This window comes from Gossypium arboreum, chromosome 11, assembly GCF_025698485.1.
Source record: "Gossypium arboreum isolate Shixiya-1 chromosome 11, ASM2569848v2, whole genome shotgun sequence".
NCBI classification, from domain to species: Eukaryota; Viridiplantae; Streptophyta; class Magnoliopsida; order Malvales; family Malvaceae; genus Gossypium; species Gossypium arboreum.
This window is the reverse complement of record NC_069080.1, coordinates 21,760,609-21,782,490: the sequence shown is the minus strand read 5'-3', so window position 1 is coordinate 21,782,490 and position 21,882 is coordinate 21,760,609. Positions and strand designations below refer to the sequence as shown.

Genomic DNA, 21,882 nt, shown 5'->3' with positions numbered 1-21,882 from the left:
GTGCCCAGGTCGTATGAAGTCTGCATTTAATTTCGAGAATTTAATTCACCACACGGCCTAAGCACACGGGCGTGTGACTTGGCCATGTGATCTTATTTTGTTGATGAAGTAATAGTTAGAGAGTTACATGGGCTGAGGACACGAGTGTGTCCCAAGCCACACGGGTGTGTGTGACTACACGGCCTACCCACACGGGCGTGTGACTCTCCAAAGTATGAAAAAAATTTCTAAGTTTAATAGAAGTTCTGATAGTTTTCTGTTTAGTCCCGAACCACTCCCAACGTATGTTTTGGGCTTCGCAGGCTTTTATAAGCGACAATTTGCATGTGATTGAAAAGTTTAGATTTGGATGAAATTTTATGGTTTGGCATTGTATGTTAGTTTATGTTTAAGTCTGGTAATACCTTGAACCCTATCTCGGCGTCAGATACGGGTAAGGGGTGTTACACCATAGGTTAACATCCCTCTAGTAACACGCTTGGGCACCAAGTGACAAGCTTGTAGGCTTTACATCCACCTCTAGAAACACACTAAAATCACTATAATTTAACTCAGTAATTCGCAACAAATACTGGACTTCGGTATATTCAATATATAATAATAAGTAATCATCATCTCATCATAAGTCAATCCCGTATAATATGCAAAATAACCTATTAGCATGTCAATTGTATCCTATTCTATGTTCATCTGGCTCATTACATAAAATTGCATAACATTTTACAATTCAATTCACTTTCTCACCTTGTGCTAATTTGTAATAGTTCAAATATATATATTAAACATATTCACAATTCAGAAACCAATATAATAAATTATACCAATTTAAACCATATGAACTTACCAATACTAAACTGCAAAAATAGCAAAGTCAGGGACTAATCAACAATTTTCTCTTTTTCACGATTTTTTACCGATTCTTGATCTATACGATAGTTTATTTCAATTATCAATCCCAAACACTTTATGACAATCAATTTAATGCATATGACTACTTTATCAATATTTTTCATAATTACCCTAAACTTTTACATGTTATTCAATTTAGTCTCTAAAATCAAAACAAGCTTATTTTTTAATAATTAAGCCCAAAAAAAGTATGCAGAATTCGTTGTCATCTTAAAACAGCCATCAAGTCACAAAATTTTTGAGAAACTCATTTCATTTTCAACAATTTAACAATTTAGTCGTTAAACTCAAAACTATGTAAAATCACTTTACAAATTAGTCCCAAACTCATCATCAAGCTTCAAACTAAAAAACTAACAACTAAAAAGCTTCAAGAATATCAATGGAAAGTTTTAAAAACTTTGACAGAATCAAAAATTAGTCCTTAGTCTAGATCGATTAAAGTGCAACGATCTCAAAAACATAAAATTCATAAAAAAAACCGACTAAAAAAGCTTAAATGCAATGGCTTCCCTTGATGTTAGGTTGAAGAAATGGTGAAGACAACTTAAAAAGATGATGAATTTGTTTTGTTTTTGTTTTATGTTTTAAACCATTTTCATAATTACCATTTTAGCCTTAATTTACAAATAATTTAATAAAAAAAATGCATGCAAACCCTCCATATAAATAAATATGGCATAATTGCCATTTAAAACCTTTAAATTATGTCTTTGCACTCAATTAGCTCTTTTAAACTAATAGTGATTGACTTTGTAGTTTTTACAATTTGGTTCTTTCTTTAATCAACTAACTAAACTTCAAAATTATCGGACCAAATTTCAATATTACACTATAATGACCTCATAAATATTAAATAAGTAATATTTATGAACTCGTACGTCGAAATTGTGATCCTGAAACCATTGTTTTCGACACCACTAGGAACGGACTATTACAGTGGCTGATATTTTAAGCTCACTAGGTAATTCTATATCATGGCTTTAGTCAACAAGGTTGATAGGATACGAAGCAAACTCACTGGGTATAGGTATAACAGTAAATTTAATTGAATTTGAGGTAAAGTAGTTATGAAAAAATCCTTATCTATCGCAAGACGTTTGATTTTAGTTATTTTATTTAAACATATAAAATATTAAAAAGACAATAGAACCACTATATTAAGATTCTTTTTTTCTTTAAGTTTTGTTTTAAGTAATTCCCTTGACCAATAGTAGGTGCTGAGTTGACATATGACACCAATTTAGTCAACCACATTATATATGTAACACCCTTTCACTCGTCTCTGTCACCGGATTAGGGTGATAGGATGCTACAACAAATAATCAAATACAAAACATGCAAGTTTAAATCAAAATTTAATATAATTCATACAAAAATTTAGGCTAAGTATTATTCATTGCATACGTACATTTACAAGCCTTAAATTGAGTTTTCGGGACTAATTTGAAACAAAACAGGAAAATATAAAAAACTTTAAATTTTTTTGAAAATAGAGGGCAAACGGTCGTCTGAGTATTCCACATGCCCGTGCCTATAGCCCGTATAACTCACTGATTCCCTATATATCAGGGTCAAACAGCCGTGTCGCTAAGTCGTATAACTCACTAATGCCGTGTGAAAAATCCTGCATACAAAAACAAGGTTTCACACCATTTTCCACATGCATATAAACACTTGCAAAGACACCTAAAACACGTCAAATTCAATCATCCTAAGCCTAACCAATATGCCTTCATTTGGCACCTTAATTCATATACCAAACAAATTCAAACAAAGCATATACATTCATGACACAAGCATGAATCAATTACTTCACATTTAATCTCAAAATCAAACATTAACTCATGTCAAATAATGCCGCCATTTCTTTACTCATCCAACCACATTCATTTGTTCCACAAATCCAACATCAGTGAAGAGTTTAATCAAGTGACTAAATAACATATCAATACTATAGACCTACCAAGCTAAAAAACATGATCACATATAAACTAGTTCTATACATAAGCATCACTTTATCAATCTAACCAATACGACATATAATACACAATCAAAACATATACAAATTTCACCTATTACATGAGAAGTTCCACACCATATTTGAATTTTCATACCAAACCATGAACTAGTACATTATTAACTAAAGTATATATTCATCACACAAATAGAAAACATACCACTTGTAATAAATATTAAAAACATATACAAGATACTCTTATTACATGCCACATATCCTAAAATTAAATGTTTTCAAAATCTATCAAAAAGAATCTGGATAGTGTAATATTTGCGTTGATCCAATCACCTAATTCCACAAAATGTTATCTACAAAGAAACAGGAAAATGAAACGAGTAAGCTTTTACGAGCTTAGTAAGTTATCAGGTTGAAACATTATAACTTACCGTATAATCACAGTTTTATAAATAACAAAAACAATGGCTAACATTAACTCTGTCAATCACAACCATTCAATAGGTGAGTTTCGTAAATACGAGTCATTTAATCACATCATTTATACAGTATCAACCATTATCAAGTCACAATATAATATCGGAAATCATGAACACATGCGCCAGTCTTTCATAAGAAAATATAAGCAAATAACAGTTACATATCATAATTAAGTCAATTATCACAAGAAAATATAAGCAAATAACAGTTACATATCATAATTAAGTCAATTATCACAAGAAAATATAAGCAAATAACAGTTACATATCATAATTAAGTCAATTAACCAATAAAAATTAAGCCCGATGAACGGTATAAATAGATATAGATATGCGGTTATCCATCCAAAAACACTCTAGAAAGCTCATACGAGCCAAACCAACCGAGAACACGCATTAGCACCAAGTGTCTAGCCCGTAGGCTAACATCCTTACAGAACACACCTCAGCACCAAGTGCCAAGCCCGAATGTTTTATATCCGCCCCTGGTAACACGCTAAAAACACTGTAATATATTAAGATAGTCTGCAACAAATGCTGGACATCCGATATATTCAGTGAACATGAGTAAATCAGAAATCATCATCTCATCTCAAGTCAAACCCGTACAACGAACAATATAACCTATTGGCATGCCAATTGTATCCTATCCTATGTTCATCTTGGCTCAATACACATTACCGTATAACAATTTATAATTCAGTTCATTTTCTCACCTTGAACCAATTTATCATAATTCAATTACATCTATATATTTTTTAACATACCGCAACTCATAAATCAATATAATATTATAAATCATACCTAATTAGATCGTATGAACTTACTAGGGCTAAACTATAGAGATAGTAAAATTTAGGGACTATTCAGTAACATTCCCTTTTCCACGATTTTCTACTGGTTCTTGATCTATACGATATTTTTTTCAATTATCAGCCCCAATTATTTTAAAACAATTTAATTTAAAGCATATAACTTCTTAGATGACATTTTTACACAGTTGCCTTGCACTTTTAAATTTATTTAAGTTAGTCCCTAATATCAAAACAGGCTTATTTTCAAAATTAACTCAAAAACCCAAATTGATGAATTTTTAGCCATCTCTTTATAGCCCTCAAAATTTTGAAATTTCTCAAGAACATCATATCAAAATTTACTTACTTTCAATTTAGTCCTTAATATACAAAGTCACTTAACAAAATAGTCCTAAAATATTTCCAAACTTCAAAATCTTCCATTTAACATCATGAACAATCAAAAATCATCAATAATAATTTAAAAAAAAAACTTTAACAGTTTTGAAAACAGAGATATATATTAACTAGACCTAATTGCAACGATTTCAAAAATATAAAAATCATTAAAAACGAATGAGAAAATACATACCATCCACACCAAAAAGACTTGACAGAAAGCTCTCAAGTTTAGCTATAGAGTTTTCGGTTTCTCCATGAAGAAATAAAAAAGATGATAGTTGTTTTAATATTTTATCTTAGCTTATTTTTTATTTAATTACCAAAATGCCATTAATTCAACATAATTTTGGTCTAAAATGCATATATCTACCGTCCACTATCTTGACTATGGCTAAATTTCCATAAGGATCCATTTAATTATAATTTTGCACTCAATTAATCCTTTTAGATTAATAGTTATTAACTTTTATAGCTTTTACGATGTAGTCCTTTTACTTAATTAACTATATAAATATTAAAATACCTAATCCAATTTTAGTACACCTATATAATTACTCCATAAATATTTAATAAAAATATTTACGGGCTCGGTTTATAGAAATGAGGTCCCGAAACCTCATTTTTCAAAACTACTTGTTTTTAGAGATAAACCACTTGGACTTAACTAATCATTCAAATAAAAAAATTTATCAAGTAAAAATTTATTATAATTATATATCTGACTCGTAAATATTATTATTAATATTTACGGACTCACTCGTTAAATTTGTGATCCCGAAACTACTATTTTTTACACCACTTGAAAACAAGCTGTTACAATATATAGATACTGCTATCATACGTGGTTTCCAACCCATGCTTTGTGTTCGGGTTTTTTTTTTTTAGTTAAATCTATGGAGTAAAAAAATTAAAGGTTATAATATGTTTCAAGTTTTTAAACTTTTTGTATATTTGGAATATAGTTCCATACTTCTACTTTTAGGAATTTAGTCATTTTGTTTTTCAAATTTAAAAATTCAAGTTCAATTGTTAATCTCGTTAAAGTTTGTTAGTTACATTCGTTAGTGTGAGATTCTGAAACTAAAAAAAAAAAAATTCTCTTGGTAGACATATAAATGACACAAAATGATATTGTAATGGACTCGAATTTAACAAATCTTAATATTCACATTAGCATTTTAATCGAATAAAGTACTTAGATTTACTAATGATATTATAAAAATTAAGATATTAAATTATATCAAAATTAAAATATAGAGATTAAACCTCAAATTTAAGCATAATATAGGAACTAAAATTGAAATTTGGTCATTGATCTATAATCTTAAAAATGAAGAGGATCAAAATTAAAATTTATCTATTATCCTATAATATAAAAAGGTGAATATATGTCCTGTAGAAAGGCCTTAAGATAGGTAAAAGTACCATGGAGACCGTTATACTAGAAGTTGGATTACATTTTGTCTTCTTTATACAAAAAATGAAAAAAATTAATTATATATGTTATATCAAAGAGCAATTTGATTCTTCCGTTAAAAATTCCATCTATTTTTACCATTAAGTAATTATATGGATGGTGGAGCAAGTAGGCAGTGACACATGATGTGTCACATGTACCTCAACAAATATTTAAGAAAATAAAAATCCTAATAAATAAATAATTTTAATAATTATTTAAAAACCACATCAAAATAACATGGACAAAACTTAGAGAACCATTTATCCAAGTTCATCTTGGATGTGCTTTTCAAATAATTATAAAATATTAAAATTTTATTTAAAATTATTAAGAATTATAAAAATTATTAAAAATTAAAATTAATCTTAATTTAAAATAAATAACCAAAGTTAAAATAACTCAAACCAAACCATAAATTCAAAATAAGAGAATTTATAACTTTTCTTTTGTCAATGAAGGGTATTTAGATTTCGTGTCATTGACCATATTCCCTTTATCCAAATCTGTAACATATTTTCTCATATTCATCCACTTAAACAATACACAATATGCCAGGCAAACAATATATTTTCCTTCCATTAAATTTTACATAATTTTTCTACTTTTTGTTATTTTAATTTTTAATATTTATAGTAATTCATCATAACAATTTTAAATCTTTAAACAAGTTGTAAATTGATGATGATAATTAATTTCAAATATTTATTGTAATTTTAAATATTTTTATTAAATTTTATAATTTCAATAATTTCAAATATTTTTTTATAATTATTTAAAAGCTAGATAAATTTTCCATGATGATGAACTTAGACAACTTTTTCAAATGATTATTAAAAATTTATTTAATTTTTAGGTTCTTATTTATTTTTAAAATATTTAATGACTCGATAAAATATCAAGTCAATATGATTTACACATAATATTTTAGTAAAGATTAATTTATTCATATTTTTAATTAAAAGTTAAACACAATCAAACTCTTAATACTGAGATATTTCGAGCGTAGTTTTACTATGTAGCAGCCATAAATTACATTTTGCAATAAATTATTTAAAATGAAACAAGCTCGGCACTGCTGTGAGGGCAACGATCATGACAAGTATCTTTTACGTCTACAACACCACCATAAATACAATCCGAAATAAAACGTTTTTGCAAGTCCAATTACAATAATACTTTTTATGTTTATTTTATAGTTTAAAAATAAATTTTTTTTATCTGTATTTAAAGTTTACAGTTATCCTTTCAAATAATATCATTTTCAAACTCACATTCTATATTTAAAAATTTAATGTATTTTACTATTACATCCAACACTTATTGATGTCAATTACAATAATATAATATACATCTGCTATGTTATAACTAAAACAGAGAAAAAAAATAAAAGAAACATATTTTAAAAAGTTATTTAATTATTGATAAATAGATTAATATCTATAAATGTATTAACCTGTAAACAGTTTATAGAAATATTTTGTTTTCAATTAATGCATATATATTACCCTTAATTAATGTAAAAGATGATTGCAGACGATGTTCATATGCCCTTTTCCCTTGGTGTATTTAAAGACTGATTTGATAGATTAAAGAAAAAAACTTGCATGACTTAAATAACAAATGCTACAACTGAAGTTCATTAGCTTATGCACCAAGATTTACAATAATTATGCACCACCAGGTCTCTGGTAGCAGGAAAACCGATCAGAACGCCCCAGGCAGAGGTCCATCTTGATCTGCCGTGAAATGCATGAGAACTGACTTGGAACCAGGAGAAACCCTAATGACTGTGGGCTATCAACTCGTTTCGGAGTGCTCTTTGTGAAGGACTGTAATCTAAGATTACTTCCATCAGATGGAGCTTTCACAGTTAGTTCATAGAAGGAACCTCTCTCCGTTGAGGGCCCAATCCGGCTCAAAGTAACTACATTCCCCAAATTCTCAACCTTGTTGTGAAGAATGAACAAAGAACCATCTCTCTCCTCTCGAAGAATAAGGAACTTCTCAGAAACTCCTAAGGTAATGGATGCTGGACGATCATAACGGAAACATGTTGCAGAATACTTGTGTACATTGCCAAAGTGTGCACTTAACTCCTCTGATGAACCCTCAAAGTCGCAATCAGGAAGGGGGCATGAACATGGAGTGAAAAGGCATGCCTTTCCATGTTTCTGCTTCATGCTATAACTGAATGCTTCTTTGCACCCGTACTTTGTGTTTTGGCATGTCACTTTGACAGATTCCAATACCTTCTCAATCGCCCTGCAGCGACTATAGCCAATTGGAGTCATACAGGATGGACATCTATTCCTCATTTTGATGCAACAGGTAGAGCAAGCTATATGCCCATTCTCACACTGAATTGCCAATCACAAACATACAGATTGATCAGGATGCATTTAATATATGAAAGAATGAATAATATCATTGCAAAAATATGGGACTTATTTGATATTTCAATTCTATTAATTTCATGTGTGCTGTCAATGATATCCTTTGATCAGACAATGCCAAATCCACACACCAAAACAACTCAAGTTCAAAAGGATGAAAGAAGTACAAAATTTTCATACTAAACCACGACAGATCTTTTGCTGAACATCAAAGATTGGCCATTCAAGGGATCCCCACAAGAAGCTAAGTATTATGCATTATAAAACTCGTGGTTTTTTATTTATTCTCACAAATTCCAGACTGAACTGGTACATGGCGACAAGTAAAAGAGGTCTTGAAGTTAATATGTATATGTCCAAGTATGAACAGCACATTAAAACTCACAAATAGCTTCCCCATCTATGTTACTAGGACTTCTTAGTTTTTCCATATATATGGAGAGTCCTCAGAGGGTCATATCCCCATACCTACATCCAAAAACGTGGGTGCTTCAATAAACATAAAGAGTCAAAACAACATAGTTCCCCATCACCTTAAGAGTATAGAATCTCAAAGGGGTCATCCTTCCTCTTTCTACTACTTGTTCAAATATTGGCAACGCTTCTAGGAAAACACTCTTGCAGGAGCCAGAATGTGTTAATTACACGGTTAAAGAGAAATAGGAATAACCTATTCTTCCATTATTGCTTATACCTAGAGATGCAACCAAGATCTCACCATTTGAAAAAGGTTACCAGCCTACTAAATATCACTATAATGCTCTAACTCTTCATTTTAGTTTTCTTTAGGTACTCGTGTCTGACATGTATTTCAAAAGAGTATAGGGATATGACCCACCAAAAACCCTTCAATTACATAGAAAACCTACAATGCATTTCGAAACGGTTATTTTCCCTTACAAATTCAAATAGCGAACAAGAGATATGCAAATTCTACATAATTCTCATGATTATATCTATAAATTTACAAATCATCCTCAGCCATTGAAACTAACAATCACTTGTATGCTTTTTCATAAGCCATCTCCTTCCCTTCAGCAGTCCATTAAATAAGAATAGACCATAAACGTCAAGCCTAGTATGCATTTATAGAATTTAAGCAGAAATTACAATGCAGCAATTCTCAGAATAACGATTTCACTTAATTCCCCCGACAAACTCTTATAGGGAACAAGAAATATGCAAATTCTACATAATTCTCATGATTATATCTATAAATTTACAAATCAGCCTCAGCCATTGAAACTAATAATCACTTGTATGCTTTTTCATAAGCCATCTCCTTCCCTTCAGCAGTCCTTTAAATAAGAACAGACCATAAACGTCAAGCCTAGTATGCATTTATAGAATTTAAGCAGAAATTACAATGCAGCAATTCTCAGAACAACGATTTCACTTATTCCCTCCCCGGACAAACTCTTATAGGGAACAAGAAATATGCAAAATGCACATCATTCTCATTATTATATCTTCTAAATACTATCCTCTGTCACTAAAGCTAACAATCACTTAATGCCTCTTCAGCAACCATATAGTTCCTTTCAGCAGTCTATTAAATAAGAACAGACCATAAACTTCGATTCTAGTATCCATTTCTAGAATTTAAGCAGATTTGCTAAATCAAAGAACCTTAACTTCATAAAAGAAGGAACAAATCAACAATACCAACTAATAAATAGAAGTTCAATTCTAAGTAAGTTCTCTCCAATCATATTCCTCAAATCAATCTTCAAAGTTTTGCATCAATATCTAGTGCTAATGGAGATATCTAAGAGAGGACAAGTTTAAAAAAACAAAACACAACGAAAAATAATTTAGAACATCTATTTGAAACCAAAACCAAGACATTAAACAAATTTACAAGCATTTCAGCTTTTCACCTACAAGAAAAAGAAGCACAGGTGCAAATTAAAGGGAAAAAACTGAAAAAAAAATTGATGCAAAAATCTGAAGCCTTTTAATCCAAAAATTAAAACCCACTCCAGAAATCCAATCTTTTCAGCGTAAAAGAAAGAAATTAAACGAAAATTGAACCTTTTTTTGACTAAATAAAAAGAAACCCATATCCAAAATCACCTGATAACCGATAATTAAACACCAACCTGATAAACAGGGATAGTCAAGGCCTCATAACAGATAGAACAATCAAGAACTTCAGGGTCAGTTAACGTGATAGAAATGGATCCATCTCGAGAAGTCTGAGGGCTCATTGCTCCTTGCTCAGCTCCACTTTCCTCCAATTCTTCTTCTCTTTCAGATTCTTCGGAAGCTTCTTCTTCTCCTTCGGATGCTTCTTCGCCTTCAGATTCTTCGTCTTCTTCCTCTTGCTCGGATTCTTCTTGACCAGAGCCTTCGATATCAAGAACACGCTCCGCCCTTTGACGCTTTGGGACTCGATTGCTTGGCCCTTCTCCGTCTTCGTCGATCCCCACAGAGAACTTTGCCATTCTCTTTTATTTTTTTCTCTTTCGCCCTGTACTTTCTTTTTATTTTACGTTTATTAGTCTTTTCCCCTTTTTTTATTTTTTTATTTTTTTGAATAAAATTCGAATACACCTAGAAATTGTTAAGATTTCCATTTGAATGATTATTTTGGAGTTTTAAACTTCATTACACTATAATTAAATGTTTTATTAATTAGGTTTATTAAATTTTGTAACCATTTTTATTTAAATATTAACTTTCGATATAGTTTAATGAGAATTTATTCTATTATTTAAGAATTTTAAAATTTTCAGAAAATTTATATTTTAAAAGGTTAAATTAATATAAAGAATTTTTGTACCATTATTACATTTAGATACGTTTTAATTTTTTAAATTTTTAATTTTTTAGCAATTCAAATTTATAAACTTTCTTATGTTTTATTACCCATCTAAATGACAATGAAATTAGAATTAAGGGTATATTCAACAAACAGTACTTCCTCAAACTAGTGTGTGTTTTAAGATCATTTATTAGAATATTTTTGTTAATATTCTTTGTAAATTTTGTATCTATTATATATTACTAAATTCTTAGAATTATTATAATTTTTATAACATAAATTATCAGAATATCTATAATATTTTATCTTATTATTTTTATGTATCATATAAGTGCATTACAAAGTTAAGTTTTCTTTTAAGCATTACGAATTGACCAATATAACGATTATGATAGTCATTAAAGAACATATTCGATGCAATCACTTCAGCCACTATCAAGAAATCAATCGACAATAATTCAAGGGCGTCACATATCCTCATGAAAGCAGGAGATCTTCGCTTAAAAGAGAAGCCAAACAAAAATCTAGCAAACCCAAAAGCCTTGTCAAAGACCAAAGGGATAACAACAAAGCCATGGTATGAACCATGGAGCAACAAGACCCATACTTCCTCTCATTCTGGCCTAAGGTTGAACAATGAGAAAGACAGATCTTGAGGCTATTATGCCGAAAAGCATAATAAAAATATGAGAAGAAAATAAAATAAAAAGATAAGTGGAGAAGAGAGTGGCACTGGCATGAGAAGGATGAGTGACGACTCACAAAGAAAGCCAAAAGTTAAAACTTGGCTTTTTTCAGATATAACCCAAATAAATTAATTATTTACAAAAATAATTCACTTGTAAAATTATGTATGAAAATGATCCATTTTGAAAGAGTGAATCCCGGTGTCGTTATTATCATTGGCGGCACTACTCTTTATAATGGGCCAATCATTTGCTGGTTTTATAAAAATATTTCAAGTATCGTCGTTGTTATTAACAATACCGGACTAAAATGTAATTATATAAAATATTTAAGGACATGATAAATCAATTATCCTTTTAGATAGGATGACATGCACCAATTAAATCAAATTTATCCCTTTTAAAATTAAAATTAAATACTCCTTAAAATATAAGATTAACAAAAATAAATTATTTTCAATTTGTGTCATTTCCAATTATATCCCTCAAAAATTGAAAAGTATTTGGAAATCAATCTCAATTTCATCTTTCTAGAGCTCTTTATTATCTATAATTATAAAAATTTTATATCAATTTTAAAATATTTATACTTGAGTCCCTATGTTAAAAAACTAGTAATTTAACTTTACAAACTAGTCCTTTTTTCATTTCTAAACTTGATATCCAACAAATTAACACCAAAAACTTCAAGCATTCATCAATAATAAATTTTAAAAACTTTAAAAATTTTAAAAATCAAACATAAATTAATTAAATCGAGATTCTATGACGTTAAAAATATAAAATTTACAAAAAAAACTAACCAAATTAAGCTTACTAGGCGGAACCTTTAAAGTTTCTTCATTTCTTTTGATAGTTTCGGTAAATTACATGGATGACAACATTTCCATTTTATGTTTAATTATAAATTATAATATTATTCTATCCATTCATTAACAAACCGTCCACTAATGTGCCAAAGTGGACTAATTGCCACCTTAATCTTTAGTTTAATTGCCATTTTAGTCCTTTCGCAATTAAAAGTTTTTAGTGATTAACTTTTACTATTTTTATAATTTAGTCCTTGTACATTAATTAGTCACTAATTCGGAAAAATTACTTATCCAAAATTTAGTTCACCTGTATAATAACTCCATAAATATTTAATAAAAATATTTACAAGCTCAGTTTAAGAAAACAAGGTCCTAATTCCTCATTTTTTGACATCACTAACTTTAGGATCGTTACACTTATACTTTAGTTAACTATCCGTTCAATAAAATTACTAGACCAAAATTCAATATAATACCATAAAAGACTCATAAATATTAAATAATTGTAATAGCCCAAATTTGACCAGGCTTAAATAAAACCAAATGAAATAAATAAATGAATAAATGTTTATTTATTTAACAGTCCATATAAAGTCCTTACAAGGGCCCAAACACAAGCCCAAATAGTTCAGACCCGTTACAGCAAAAGTAGACCCATTTACACCCTTGACCCAAACAGAATACCAATAAACCAAACCCAAATTAAAAACGGCCCAAAAGCCCAAGTGACTTTAGGGAAACAGGAAACTCTAGGGTTTCCTGAAGACTACAACGCTGCAGTAGCTTCTGGAAGCCTCGGGGAGCATCTGTTCAACTCCCCAAATCGAGGCCATCAATGCACACTGACACACCATCAATGTGTTGTCCAGTAGCTTGTCCCTCTCACAACTGTCCAGCACCGTGATCTCAGGCCTCATCTCCGACCTTGGTACCTCCGTTGACCTCGAGATCTCGGCAAAAGAAACTCTTTCGTGGTCATATGGGTATCTGTCGAGATTCAAATCCATGACAGCAAGCCCAGCCACCGAAATCTTCGCAAGTCACCTGCAAGAAAAGGAAACACAGCAGATACGAAAAAACAAAAAAAGGAAACTAAAATAAAAGGATTTCAGCCAATCACAATCAAAGATATGGTAGATACAACAGACAAGAAATGGAAAGAAATCTTCGATTTCTTTCCCAGTTTATGTAATAACAGTAGTGGCTATAAAAGCCAGAATCAAAACAGTGTAAAAGGACCTTTCTTTTTTTTTTTTTTGGAAGAAAGAAATATACTCACAGACATTCATTCAAAAAATACCAACAGTCTTTCAAAAGGTGATTTAATCGCATATCTCGTGCTTTATTTTGAACATATATGAACTGTTCTAGCATATACAAGTAAGGATCTAAGGGGAAAGAGGTTACCTGTGGAAGGATGAAGGTTTTTAAGCCTTCAGACCACCTTGTATGATGGAGCGTGAGGCGCGTGTGCAAGCACTGCACCGTGGCCGGAAGCCAGGGCCGGGGACCTCTCTCCTCCCTTCTGTAGAGCATTTCAGGATTTTTTTTTTAGGCTGGTGTTAAAATGATTTTTTTTAAGCTGCGAAATTGGCTTATATAGCCTCTTTGAAACGACGTCGTTTCTGCTTAACGTAATAAGCTCAAAACGGTATCGTATTAAGTCATAGGATCCGCGAGTTGACCCGATTACCCGGGGAGGATCGGCGTGTTTTTTAGAATTGGGTTAATTACCCAATCGGTCCTTCCACCTCTTTTAATTTATAATTACGTTTTATCTTATTTTTAATTTAGCCCTAATATCTTTACAATTGTTTCAATTTAGTCCCAACGGTTATTAAATCACATTCTGGGAAACGGCGCCGTTTTGGGAATAGGGCAATTTGACCAATGAGTCCCTTCTATTTTACGCGCATTTTAATTGGGACCTAAATTCAGTTTTATTTCTTTTGAATTTGCCTAGTAATTTTGCTTGAACTTTAAATTTAGCCCTATATATTTATTATTATTATTATTATATATATATATATATATATATATATATTTCATATATTGTTATTTGCTTTTATTTTTAACCTTGCTTTTTATATTATATATTGTAAGATTATTTTATTATATATTAATAATATTTATTATCTATTATTCTTCACAAATTATTATTATTATTTTACATCATTATTTTTTATATTATTATTATATTTTTACTTGTATTATATATTTATTAATTATTTATATATATCATTTTACATATATACTTTCATTATTTTATATTATATATATTATATTTCTTATTTTCTATATATATTTAAATGTTATAACATTTATTATATTTTTATTTTTATTCTATATTTCTTATTATTATTTTTATATATGTTATGTATATCACATATTATCTATTATATTATTTATGTTTATATTATTCATTATATTTTTAAAATTTTAAAATTTTGTAAATTAAATTATATTTTTAACTCATATTATACACATATTAAATTATTAATTAATTATTTATTATGTATTATTTTACTTTAAAATGATATTTTTATATTATGTGTTATTTTATAAATTCTTTTACATGCTTTTATTTTATATATTTTTTAGAATCCCATATATTTTATATAATTATTATTCTTTTATAAATATTTTGTTATTATGTTTTATATATTGTATAGCAAATACTATTTTAAAATTATTACTAAATATTATGTCTTTATTTGTGCTATATGTATATTTTATTAACAATAATTCATTTCATTTTTTATATTGCATATATCATGTGTTATATGTTATTTTATATTTATTATTTAATATTACATTTCATGAACATGTACATTGATATTATATTACTCTTTTTGTATGTCATGCATTATTTAATTATTACTTTTTGTATATCATGCATTATTTAATTATTACTTTGTATGTTTGTATGCTTTTGTTTATTCATTCTCAATACATGCTATATATATCTTTGTATGCATATTGTTAATATTTGCTATATATATATATATATATATATATATATATATATTATTTTATATGTATGTATCTAATGCACGATTTTTATATTATTGCCATCATTTTGTTTAAATGCATGTATTATTTACCTATTACAATAATATGTTATTATGTATGATTTATAACACAATACAATTCCCCACGCATCATTTTAAAAAAACAAGGCTCTAAAGTTTTCAAAAAATATAAAGGCAATGCTTAGTGTTTGGAAATTTCGAGAAAGTAGTGCCCTAACTTATTGGGTTGCGACTTTTCTCGCTAAGTTCGAATAATCAAGTACCCTTCTAAGTTTTTGACGGTTTTCAAAATGTGAGCAACTGTCTTGGAATTGCAAAGTAATATGTCCTAACTTACTGGATGTAGTGTTTTGTTGTTTCGAGATAGGGATTTCTAAAAAGCTAACTTAGTGTCAATACTTTGATACGAGTGAACTCCAATTTACAAAAATCAAAATATTTTAAAGAGGATTACATCTTAAAATTTTAAATTTCTGACATTAAAGACACTTGTTAATCAATTAGGTACCAATTTTTGGGCATTACGAGGGTGCTAATCCTTCCTTGTACGTAACCGGCTCCCGAACCCATCTTCTGATTTCGTAGACCAAAACTAATGATTTTAAAACAAAATGTTTTAGAGGTGATCCAATCTCACCTAAAAAAGATTGGTGGCGACTCCTGTTTTCATTTTTTAAAGTCGATTCCCATTTTCCAAAACTCGATTTAAAAATGGTCTCGACAATAATAATATTTACGGACCTAATTATTAGAAAATGAGGTTTCGAAACTACCGTTTCTGGTACCAGTGAAAAATAGGTTGTTACATAATCTACCCTATAGCCAAATCACATTTATATAATGCTATTAACCTAACTCGAATTTTCAAGACGGACATTTGGATTAGTCAATTTGCATCTCAAACTAGCACAGCATTGCATCATCGGATAAATTGAAGGAAATATATTGGCACACATAGTGCATCATCAGATAAACCAAAGTAGTTATATCGGCGCATAGTGCATCATCGAATAAATCGAAGGATGAATACTGACACACATAATGCATCATCAGATAAATCTAAACAGTTATATTGACACACATAGTGCATCATTGGATAAATCGAAGCAGTTATACTAACACACGCCATTGGATAAACCAAAGTATAGACTGGTACATTTAATAGAGCAACCAATTTCCAATTTCATCACATGGTTCAATTCAACATCAATTCATCATATAATGTAACATAATTCAGCTCAATTTCGTAACAATTTCCTATATCATTTAAGTCATACAACTTTTTATTCTATTCAATTTAGTTCATGTCTCGATATTCAATATCAACCATAGCATTTCATCTCAGTAATCATTAATAACCCACCTCAATACTATTTAATGCAATATGTCATGAATAAGTAATAACTAGATTAGTCTTGAGTCATAGAGATACAAACCAAAAGCTCACGTCACTTGTCGTTGACTCTTGTTTTTCCTTCCTCTCTTGATGGTCTTGCATCGTCTTTAGCTAATAATAATAGCTTAATAATAATACAGTACCAAATTCCAACAAAATTATAATTAAATACTAAATCTCACACATTTTTACAAATTATTCAATTTAATTCTTAAAATTGAAACAAACATAACTTCCAATTCAGAGCCTTGAATTAAAATCCAATTTCACCAAAACTCATTAGGGATTTTCACATATTCAGAGCCTCTATTTTTTATCCCTACCAATAATTCTTAACAGTTTTTTTTCAATTTGGTCCCTAATATACGAAATTAACTATTAAGGTTTACAATTTAGTCATTTTCACATATTAAGCTTAATTTCTAACAATTTGATACCTAAATCATTCAATACTCAACAATGAAAACTTTCAAAAACTTTAACAATTTTGCAAATTGGTACACAAGCTAACTAAATCAAGCTCCCATGACCTCAAAAACATAAAAATTATAAGAAAATGACTTAACTGAACACACCTATGGAAGGGTCGAATATCAAAAGCTTCAAGGGTTTTCTTTCTTTCAAACCTTCGACCAAGTGAAGAAGATGAAGAAAATATATCATATTTTTCTTTATTTTGTCTTATATAGTATAATTAAATATTAATTAATACAAATTGGTTTAATTACCATTTGGAACATTTGGTTAATTTTAATTTAAGTCCCTAAATCTTTGGCTAATTAAAACTTATAGCAATACGACTTTTTATAATTTAGTCATTTTATCTTAATTTAGCAATTAATAGACAAAAGTGAATGATCAAACTTTAATATTCTTTTATACTAACTCTATAAATATTTTAATTTAATATTTACGGGCTCAATTTACGGAGACGGGATCCTAAAACTGCATTTTTCGACACCACTGACTTTCGGGTTGTTATAGAATATGGGCTACGTTGGGCCAATCCTCTCCCTCGCTTTCTTATATCGCCTTTTTAAATGTGGGTATCTTTCGATCCTCAGCCTTTTCACAGTCGTGAGGCTCTGTACCCCTCGAGACAACGAAATCAAATTAGGACAATGCTTAATCTCCAATTTTGAAAGTAAGGTGAGTTGTTGTATCTCATTTGAGAGAGGAATTACTCTACCACAATTCCAAATACCCAGAGATCGAAGAGAAGAGAGATGTTGGACACTTTCTGGCAATGAAGTTAACTTTGGACATTCATTGATAAGCAAGTCTTTGAGTGGAGTTAGATATCGCGACCCCTAAAATAAAGAGATTAATTTCTTAAAATGTTGAATCCTTTACGAAGATGAGGAATGTAAGCCTTGCAACCCATTTACTAGAAGGGATAAAAGGCTGTCACATTGACTTCAAAGTGTCTAAAGAGTTGAGGTCTTGTAGTCTTGCTCCCAACATTGGAAACACAAGTGTGTAAGGGTGGATAGATTATTTGGCAGATCACATGAAGACTTTAGAGTAGTTGACAATATTGTCAAGCTGTCAAGGTGCTTCTGATTCTACAATAATCCATCTAGTAAATCTGTCAACTCATAGAGTTCCCAAATCTTGAGAGACGTAAGAATAGTGACAGTCATCATCAATGATTTGAGTAAAGTAACATTAATTCCTCCAATTTCTAGCCTTTTCAGAGATTGAAGAATTGGCATCTTAGTCAACTAAGACTATCACATATAGTTGATGAACTTAAGAGAGGAAAATGTTCTCCACCATTCACTGTTGTCTATTCCTCCAAACGTGGTGCCCTACGTATTTCGAGAACCTCGAGTGATGGAAAAAAACTTTCCGCATATCCATAGAAGCTACTGCCAATATGCTTCAAAGCATCCATTCTCTTAATAGTAAGCACTCCAAGGAAGCGTAATTTCCCTAGAGGTGGAAGTTGATCGCATCTTTGACAATATTCTAGTGAGATTTCAACAAAGCTTGGTAGAAATCAAGATAACCGTTCGTTCCGGTATAAATAGTACTTATCTGTTCTGCCACCTTAAAAGGAGCTGATTGGGATTGTTTAAGTAACTCACGTAATCGTTGACCTCATGCCAATTGATTCTAAGTAGTTTTATCGAGATCAGAAGCAAATTGTGTAAAAGCTTCTAATTCGGCGAATTGGGCCAATTCCAATTTTGATTTACTAGTGACTTGTTTCATAGCTTTAATTTGAGCCGCCGATCCTACTCTGGAAATGTAAATCCCCACATTAATAGCAAGTCTGATTCCAGCATTGAATAGATCGGTGGATAAGAATATTTGTCCATTTGTAATGGAAATCACATTAGTGATGAGAACCTAAAACCTTGGTAATCATTTAGGTGTAACTTCTTCAAGCTAGAATGAGGTTGGAGAACATCAAGAATCCCTTCATCATTCCCATGTTGACAATGAGGTTTTTCATCTCTTTACTTGCTAATATAAGCTTAATGATCTTAAATTTTGCTTCTTTATCAAATTGGAATTTTTAGCTTCGGTTGAACTCTTCACGTTCCCAAGTCCTACGGTGCTTAATTACCCCTCTAGGGCCAACTCTTTCAGCTCATCAATGCCGCAATCATTGTCCTTCTCCACAACGAACTTGCTAAGATTGCGCAGGCAAGACAATTGTCCCAATCCAACAGGCATAAATGCCAGTACATCACACTTTCTGAGGTCCAAGTACCTAAGGTTTTTCAAGTGCTTCATACATTTTGGTAACATTTTAAGTTTATAACACATTTGTAGAATTAGTGTCTGCAAGTTATGAAGGGAGCCTATTGATTCAGGTAGATCTTTCAAGCTATAATTACAAATGTGTAAATACCTCATGCAGTATTGCTAAGAGAGTAACCAACCCAAACCTTCAGATACTTTTGTTTATTGAAGAAATGAGAAGGACTAGAGAGGTAACCGCGAAAGATGAACTTAATGCCAAAGATCAAAGAATGCAATTGTGCAATTTGGATTAGTCCATAGTGTTTGTTAATGGACTACTTTTATGAACAAACAAGTGACGAGCTGTTTACGGTATTTTCGACCTTTCATCGAGTTTAATCATGTAACAATAATTGATGTTGCAACGTCACAAATTAAATCATGCATTTTACATGTAACAGTTTCATCAATATCCTCTTTGATCTTTTGGAAAAAAGTCCTTCAAGTAAATTCAGAGAATATTTCTCAACCCGTGTCATGCAAATCCAACGACCCTCAAGAACGAATAAATCCATTTGCCATCCGTAGTCCAATCAACTCGTCCTTTTTCATGCCTGAATCTTTAGGAAATATTTGTTAAGCATTGGCCTGTAATGCAACATGTAACCAGCAGCCACAATAGCAGCAGCACACCAGGCAGACCAACATTGGAGCTGAACTAAGTATAGTAGCTTGCTGAGTTCATTTTGATCATTTTGTTCCTATGTAACTTAGTTTAGTTACTTTATAATTTATTCACAAAGTTAGTAGGATTAGATTTTCTTGATTTCTACTTGATGTAATAGCTGTTATGACAACTTTCTTTTGCATATGATTCAAAGATTGTATTTGTTTCATATTAGTGGGAGCAGTTACATTATTAGGTAACTATCAAATTCATATGTAACTCTCATATATTTTGAAATTTATTAATAAAAGCAAGGATGTTATCCGATCATCTTTTGTGTTTTTCAAACTCTTTTCTTTGCTTTTACTTGTTTTCATTTTAGTTTCAAAGAAAACTTAAGCTTGTATTATGTATTGTTGCTGCCAATGTTCCAAAAAATGGTAATCAGAGCTTGTCATCTTTGAGGGCCTCTGTTTTTGGTTGTTTCACTAGACAAAACAAAAGCACGAGAAGTAAGATTTTGAAGCTGTTGAGTTTGTTTCAGCAGGATGAGCTTCACAACACCTCCACCTCCAGTGTTTGCTGGTGAGAACTACCACATTTGGGCAGAAAAATTGAAGACATACCTTCAAGCACAAGACTTGTGGAGTGTAGTTGAGAATGATTTCGAACCACCTCCATTGAGGGCTAATCCCACGATTGCTCAAATAAAGCAGCATGCTGAAGAGAGTACAAATAAGCAAAAAGCCTTGGCTCGCTTGCAGAATGGAGTGTCTGATGTAATCTTCACTCGAATCATGGCCTGCAACACACCCAAGGAAGCATGAAAGAGGCTGAAGGAGGAGTTCATTGGATTTGACAAGACTAGGCAGCAACAGCTAATCAACTTGAGGAGAGACTTTGAAAACCTAAAGATGAAAGAATCAGAAAGTATCAAGCAATACTCAGGCAGGATAATGGCCACTGTCAATAGCATAAAGCTACTTGGTAAAGATTTCAGTGATAGCAGGATTGTTGAAAAGGTTATCACCACACTCCCTGAGAGATTTGAGTCTAAAATCTCATCATTCAATGAATCAAGGGATTTAACAACCATTTTTTTGTCTAAATTGGTGAACTCTCTTTATGCACTTGAGCAGAGAAGGCCCAACAGATAAGAAGAGCATCCTAAAGGAGACTTCCAAGCTAAGACCAAAGAAAGCTCAAATTCAAACCAAAAAGGAAAGAAGCCTTAGTTTGAAAAGAGGGAGAAACCAAGAAGAGATTCAGGCAAGAGGAGGTATCCACCATGTATCCACTGCAAGAAGACCACACATTTGGAGAAATATTGCTGGTATAGACCAGATATCCAGTGTAGAAGCTGCAAACAGCTTGGCCATATTGAGAAAGTCTACAAGAACAAAGGGAAAGCTCAAGG

At 30.8% G+C, this 21,882-nt stretch overlaps 1 protein-coding gene across 1 annotated transcript; it reads right to left on the bottom strand.

Annotated features, from left to right (window-relative positions):
- Positions 1–7,595: 7,595 nt before the first annotated feature.
- Positions 7,596–10,975, bottom strand: LOC108470780 (E3 ubiquitin-protein ligase SINA-like 10). Its single transcript, XM_017772230.2, has 2 exons — positions 10,514–10,975; positions 7,596–8,375 (listed from the first exon to the last, which is right to left on the bottom strand). Exons 1-2 carry the CDS (start codon positions 10,856–10,858, stop codon positions 7,686–7,688), a joined length of 1,035 nt encoding a protein of 344 aa, XP_017627719.1. The 5' UTR covers positions 10,859–10,975; the 3' UTR covers positions 7,596–7,685.
- Positions 10,976–21,882: the final 10,907 nt, after the last annotated feature.